General features: G+C 49.4%; 1 protein-coding gene across 1 annotated transcript; it reads left to right on the forward strand.

Annotated features, from left to right (window-relative positions):
- Nucleotides 1-1,390: 1,390 nt before the first annotated feature.
- Nucleotides 1,391-2,368, forward strand: EDB91DRAFT_698514 (uncharacterized protein). The gene has a single exon (XM_041328136.1). The coding sequence runs from the start codon at nt 1,470-1,472 to the stop codon at nt 2,280-2,282; it is 813 nt and encodes a 270-aa protein (XP_041181917.1). The 5' UTR covers nt 1,391-1,469; the 3' UTR covers nt 2,283-2,368.
- The last annotated feature ends 5,277 nt before the right edge of the window (nt 2,369-7,645 follow it).

Below are 7,645 nucleotides of genomic sequence, written 5' to 3' on the forward strand. Positions count from 1 at the left end.
TGCTGGCTTTCTCCCGAGTGCGTTAAGGATGTCTGGGTAGCCAACATGCTCAACCCACGCGGACGACAGCCTACAGGAAATCTACACATCGCAGATAATAGCAGCGAAAATGACGATGGCGATGCCTCCTGTGCGATATCCACAAGGGTATCATCTGTCTCTGAGACATGACTCCTCAAATATACTAATGGCAGTACTCTTTCCTCAACGTCAGTATACCTCCAGGACCTCGCTAACAAATAATACAGCTCCCGCCTTCTGCTTTCTCTAATCGAGCGTCTAGTCTTGCGTTGAGGGTCCCGTCGGCTGCGAGGCGGGGGGTATTACTGATAGTGGGTTAGTTAGCGTCGGTCTCCGCGGCGAATATGCTTATGAAAGGGAGGGAAGCAGAGGATGTGAGAAACAGCGGGGAAGGAGGGTGAAAATAACAGAGATTAAATGGGAGGAACGAAGCCAAAAGTAAATGGTAGCGAAGCCAAAAAAAACAGCGGAGACAGAACGTAGACTAAAGATAAATCACTCACTCCCACCCGAGATCATCACTTAGCACCCCAATCAGCGCATTCGTATAGTGCGTGCCTTCCTCGGACCACTTGGCAGGATGGGGAGGTCGGCACGGTTTGGGTGAGTTGGCAGAGGAGAAAAATATCAGTAGAAGCCCATTGTCAGCCCCCATGCAATACAACAAAATCAGAACCCACCTAGGATCAGTAACCCGCCCAAGCTCCAGTACGCTGAATACAGACCCATCTGGTGGGCGGTGGGCGAGGCGGTTCGAAGATTGAAGGGGAATCGTGAGGGGCGGTTATGTTGGGATAGTAGGTGTCGCGGCACGAGGCTGATTCGAGGATGGGTGCCTTGAGTGGGAGGTTTGGACCGGTGGGGACGAGGAAAGCAAGTCCGGTATTGGGGACGATCCTAAAATATCTGTCCAGTGCCAGTGATAAGTAACACCTCGGAGATTCTAGTACCGCACCATGTTCATGTTGTCTCCAGTAACTGCCATGTAACTGCAAAAGAACTTGTCAGTCAAGATTTTTGTGCTGGTGTTTCTAATATGGAGACGTGCTCCTTTACAACTCTTAATCAAGCTTCAAAAATTGATGGATTTGTGATGATTCTGATGAGCACTGCACTGACAATTCATCAAGAGTCCACTGATAATGAGTTGCAAGACATTGATCGCTGTGAAAATGTGTGTGGTTTGGCAGGCAAAGGCGGATGATGAGTGGCAAGACATTAGGGGCGCTCAAAGTTAAAATGCCCAATGCCCAGTGCCGTTTGAGCTCTACGTGAGCCTGAGAACGTTTAGCTCAAACAAGTGCTTACTAAACGAGCGAACGCGTAACTAAGACGCGCTTTGATAGACGCGTCTTTCATCTCGCTTTCATCTCGCGTTCGCTCACCTAGAATTCTTAGTAGAGAGTCATCCGCGTTCTTATCACCAAACAACACGTTTCTATTCTGCAATGACTAACAACGCGTCTAACTCTGGATTACCAACAGGAGTAGGGGGAAAAGACACTTCTGCCCTTAACCCTAATGGCCCAGGCCAACATCGGGCTGACACAGATAGACTCGCTGACGGAGTCGTCAGGAACAGGCATCGCGCAGTATCTTCGACGCGCGATGTATTGCAACGCGAAAACGACGCGAGATCCGATCGAAACAGTGATCGAGCAGATCGTCGAGTGACGACGTCGGGCTATGTCTCCGATGACGAGCTGGTGTTAGATCTTCCCGATAGCGAAGAGCGTGCTCTACCAGATCCTAGACCCATTGACACGAATAGGCCGTTGATCAACGCTTTCAGTGTGGTCAACGCACTCACACCCCACTCACGCGATGCCTTCAACGCGATCATGATTGGTAAACAACAGGGATCTACGGGAACTACTATCCCGGATCCCCCTACTACGAGCGCTAGCAGCGCGTCATCTTCAACCCAACTCGCATATATGGACGATGATGTGGTTATGGTTTCGTCAATCGACGACGTTTACGAGATACCTCGGGTAGTGATCAATCTCGCGCTCGCGAGGATGCATGTACCTCTCACGCTTCTGACTGCGGAAGCGATCGAATGGATCCACACGGACCCCTCGTCCTTCAGAATGAAGAAAGGCATCGTGTCAGACGACCCCAAGAAGTCCGTCATGGACCCTTCCACTTTCCCACCGGAAACCTCCCTCTCAGCAGCTCAGTTTGGGGAGGCATCCGAGAATTTCATCAACCTCCTTGCTCATGTCGCGAGCCCTCTAATCATTGAACGCTTCAAGTGACACCGTCGCTTCTGCCTAGCTCGCAAGCACTTCGAAGACAACTTCGAGGCCATTTTAGCCTTCGACATTGAGACGAGAAGGATCTTCTTCAATACCAAGTCTTTCTTCACCAAAGCAGCTTACGAGCGCCGCTGGAACGAGATTCAGATGCTAGTCTCCAAGTGTAAGTCTGATGAAGCCTCAGCCAATGCCAACCGCAAAGCAGCATGGATGGCCACGCTGGTCGCACGTCTCGAAAATTCCAATAGTAGCAATCGCTACAACCCGTACCCCCCCAAACAGAAGCAGGACAGCGCTAACACGGGCTCGGACGGGAAGTCCTTTCGGAAAGGCAAAGGGGCCTCATCCGACGGACCCCTTTGCCTCCTCTGCGGTCGGAATGGTCACAAGGCCAGTGACTGTACATTCACTCACTCCGCCAAGAACACCCCCATTGTCTGTGTCTGGCAGGACAAAATTGTCCTCAAGTCCTCTTCCGCCGTCGTCTGTATCTCTCACAACATCGGAAGATGCATCCCGGGCAAACACGGAGCTGACATCATTCATGTCTGCTCAGTCTGTGGAAGCAAGGCCCATGCAGCCTCTGCCAGATCATGTTGATAGTATCCTCAATCGTGTCGTCACTCTGTACGACGCCAACACCTTCAAATGTCTCTTGCACAAGTTTAATCTCACCTCTCGCTATCCCAAACTCGCTTACAACATCAGACACGGCTTCCCCATTGGCAACATGCCCATTTTAACTCACTTGTACACTCCTCCCAATCACAAATCAGCACTCAACAATCCCGAAGTTATCCGATCCTACCTCGCAGAAGAAGTATCCCTTAATCGTATGTCTGGACCCCTCTCTGCCGCCCAGGTTGAGGCAGAACTGGGAGGGTTCTTTGTTTCTTGCCCACTCGGCCTTGTTGAGAAGGCCGGGTCCCCAGGACGATTCCACATCATTCGCGACTTATCATATCAAAACAAGGAGGATTGGTACTCAGTCAACGAGCATCTCAACGCGGATGACTTCCCCACCGAGTGGGGCACAGCTTCACAGGTGGCTGAAATTGTAAGTACTGCTTCTTCTCGTTTGTACACACCAGGTGCATATATGCACCGGACTGCTACTCTTTTGTGTGGTGTTGTCCGCTTTGTTCGTTGCAGAGCTAGGTGCATATATGCACCTAGCCGAGCTCTTCTTTGTGCGGTGTCGCCCACCTCTTCTTTGCAATGTCAGTGCTTGATTGCGTCCGACTGAGCTCTTTCATGCACGAGGCACCACAGAGTGCCTCATTTGTGTGCATTGTCGTGTCAGCCTGTGCCATCATGCACATAACCTTATTCTCCATGATCCTTGCTGATCAACTGGCTAGGTGGCTACTGCACCTTTGGGCACACAAGCAGCTACACTCGATATTGAAGCTACATACCGTACAGTGCCTGTATGGCCTCCCCACAAAAGATTCCTTGTGGTGGGATTTGACGGTTCATTCTGGATTGATCACAACTTTCCCTTCGGTCTTACCACCACCGGCGGTGTTCAAGGTCACGTAGCGGATGCCACCATCGACATCCTGCACGCAATGAACATATCACCCATCAAGAAATGGGTCAACGACCATGCAATGTTCCGTTTCCCGGTTGCAGGAGGCGTATTGGGCCCCGACGGGTCCTTCTCATCATACAAGTACTTGTTCGACTTGCTCAGCATCTTTTCGGCGACTCGCCCATTAGGCATCCCATGGCACCCCAAAAAGTGCACTGACTTCAATACCGTCTTCACGTACCTGGGTTTTCTGTGGGACTTAGTGCACCATTCAGTCTCGCTTCCCGAGGCGAAGCGTCTCAAGTACTTAGCCAAGCTTGAAGCCGTCTTGCTATCCTTATCCAAGTCACCCTTCATGTCTCGCAAGGATGCACTCAGCATCCACGGCACACTATCCCACGTTGCATTTGTTATTCCCCATGGTCGAGCATTCTTATCAAACCTCTCCTGTTTTACATCCATGTTCCCACATGAGGCCCGCTTCGCACGGAGAAAGCCACCCCCATCTGTCATCAGTGACCTCAAATGGTGGCGTGACGTGCTTAACACCACACCACCTGCGCGTTTACTCATACCAAGAGGTCCTCCACAGGACATTGACCTCTGGGTCGATGCATCGACCGACTGGGGCATCGGACTTGTTCTAGGCAGTCAATGGAGCGCTTGGTGCACTGTTAGTGGTTGGAAAGGGGAAGGCAGGGACATAAGCTGGCTCGAGGCAATCGCCATCAAGCTGGCCGTCTTAACATTGCAGTCAGCGGGCTGGAAAGACCGTTCGGTGCTGATATACTCTGACAATCAAGGTGTCATAAGCGCCTTCAAGCATGGCCGCAGCCGAAACTTTCAGGTGAACTTATGCATCAGGCGTGTGCAGGCCATCGCTATGGATTCCAACATGTTACATCACCTTTTATACACTGAGTCGCTAGCCAACAAGGTGGACCCTGTCTCTCGTGGCGAGACAGGCCCAGCTAGCTCTCGTCTACCCTTCCTCCAGCTGCCTGCAGAGCTGGTACCATACATTGTGACTTATGTCTGATGCACTCGCATCACTGTCAGCAAGTGCTGACTTGGTGTCAGCCATGGTCCAGCTTTGGAACGCCTTGAAGAGACAACCCGAGATTGGAATGCCGCCCACAGCTGCTCACAAGATCCCTAAGCCTCGTAAACCAAAAACACATAACAAAATTGCACCTTCCCAGTATCGGCCTCATGTTCTTGCTCGCGACAGAGTTCGTCTCTGGTCCACACCTCATTCAGACTCCTTCCACTCAACCCTCCTCAATGATCTTCCACTGAACACTGCATCTTGTTTACTTGACATCGTCTTAATCTCCGTCGAACCCAAAATGCGCGAGAACTACAGTGCAGGCCTACTCCGTTTCCATCAATTCTGTGACTCAATTTCCATCCCAGAAGACCGTCGCTTACCAGCATCAGAACATCTTATAGCAGCTTTCATTTCTTCTTGGGCGGGTCGCGTCGCCGAGACAACCGCAGAAAATTGGCTAGCAGGGCTGCATTTTTGGCATCAAATGAACGGGGCACAGTGGCATGGCCACGCTCTCCTCCGAAGGGCTAAACAAGGGCTGGCTAAAGTCGTTCCTGAGACATCAAAACGACCTCGTCGACCACCCATAACATTAGACCACATGCATGCCCTGTTTTGCTGTCTCGATCTTTCCAATTCCTTTGATGCAGCTGTCTACTGCACAGCCAGTGTTGCTTTTTGGTCCTGTTGCAGGTACTATCACATTTACGTTCGTCATTCATAGACTCACCCTCCCTAGACTTGGAGAACTTATAATCCCATCACTTAATGCCTTCGAACCCACACATCACGTTTCTTGCTCTGTCACCATCACGTATTGCACGACCGCAGGCGGTGCCAATTATGCATCTTTTCACATCCCTTGGACAAAAACCACGCATGGCGATGGGGATTTCATAACCGTTTCCAAGGTCGACGACCCTACTAATCCTTATGATGCACTCATTCACCACATTTCCGCCAACTCAGCCGTCCCCCCATCAGCACCTCTCTTCGCATTTGAGACAGAGACAGGCTGGGCTCCGTTGACACGTCCATGGTTCATTACTCGGTGCAACAACATTTGGAAGTCGGAAGGCTTAGAAACTTTGTCTGGACATTGCTTTCGCATTGGCAGGGCTACCAAACTGTTACTTAGAGGCACTCCCCCCGACATAGTCACCGCTCAAGGACGTTGGAAGTCCAGATCATTCTTAGACTATTGGCGTTGCATCGAGTCAATTCTGCCTACCTTCATAGCTAGTTCTCTGCAAGATTCGCGTTTTTCTCTCATTAAAGCCTCAATGGACTCTTATGAGCATAGATACAGATAGTTTGTGCATGTATCCCATTCGTGTTCGCGCTCGTTACTCACAAGTCTTCATAAGTTGGGGGTCGGTGTTTTCTGCATGACTCTGATGTAAGCACTTGCTCGTTTCGGGTTGTGTCATGTTTCAGAAAACTTCCCAAATACCTCTGCTTCACACTCGAGGGTTTCCGGCTGTGTCTTATCCCCCGGTTGATTCTTTTTGCACCCATTTACTCATCGACCTGGTGGATATCTTTGTCTGCACTGCCCGGCAAAAGCCGAACCAGACCACAGCCAAAACCCCCACCCCCAACTGAAGAAAGTCGTGTCACTGGCTCTAGCATTTAGCCTTCACTAAATCCCGCCAATCAGTCCTTCGTCGGCCAGTCATACCACTGACCTGATCTGCGAAATTTTATCGTGAGTCACGCTAGATAGCATCGGTGATAGAAATTTCGCAGACGTCACTTTGTAGTTAGCTCAATGAGCCATAGTAAGCACGCCCAACGCCCAACCTCATGACCAAAATGAGTATACCTAGAATAAATAGAAGTAAATACCGAGTAAAGTCACCCAAGCCTACATGATGAGATAAGCTACTTACCTAAACCTTGTCACGCGAAGCGCCGAAACCTTCACCAAATGTCTCCCCCTAATCCTCAGCATTTCTAAACCTTTTCATACTCCTCTCGTACCTAAAGCTCGCTGTTTCTAAACCTTTTCATACTCTTCTCTTACCTAAACCTCGCCGTTCCTAGCCCTCACCACAACCTTGTCATATATTTTATTGTAGCAACATGTAGCTGCATGTTTTTTTTCCAATTTCATTGGAATTTCACAAAGAAAAATTATGTCTGAGCCTCAAAAACAACTCAAATAGTCTGCTGAAGGTTAGGAAAGGGTTAGGAATAAAAGTGAAAGGTCTCCTAAGGCACACAAAGGTTTAGGTACAAAAAAAAGACTTTAAAAAGGTAGGGGTATGGAAAGGTTTAGGAAGTGTACCAATACATGATGGACATGAGCGATGAAGCCACGAAGGCCATTTTTCTTACTTGGACCAATAGTAAGTCTTCTGCAATGTTACCTGTGTTATGATTCTCACCCATATTCTACTCAGCTCTCAATGGAGCATAAGGCTCACTCTACTACACCGCACATGAAGATGTTGCCATCATAGCAAGGCATCAGTGAACATATGAGTCCGTGATATTGTAGCTGTGGGAACTACATGAGGGTTTAATTATTTTACTGCCAAAGATGATCATGTATACCACGAGAAATTTGATTTGTTCGTAGGTACCCATGGATGCTTACCAATATAGACCAGCAAGAGGAGCTCATGACAAAGTCATAACATGTCGCCATTGCAGCTGGCATGGGAGGAGAGTGCCCTCGTGTCGATGTTGTTGAGAAATCTCACTTACTATCATTCATGTCTCATATTAGGATCCCATACAAGACTTTCCGAAGGACAATGATTTTGACACTGG

The sequence above is a fragment of the Suillus paluster genome (genome assembly GCF_016628075.1).
Source record: "Suillus paluster strain FC165 chromosome Unknown EDB91scaffold_6, whole genome shotgun sequence".
Taxonomy (NCBI): domain Eukaryota; kingdom Fungi; phylum Basidiomycota; class Agaricomycetes; order Boletales; family Suillaceae; genus Suillus; species Suillus paluster.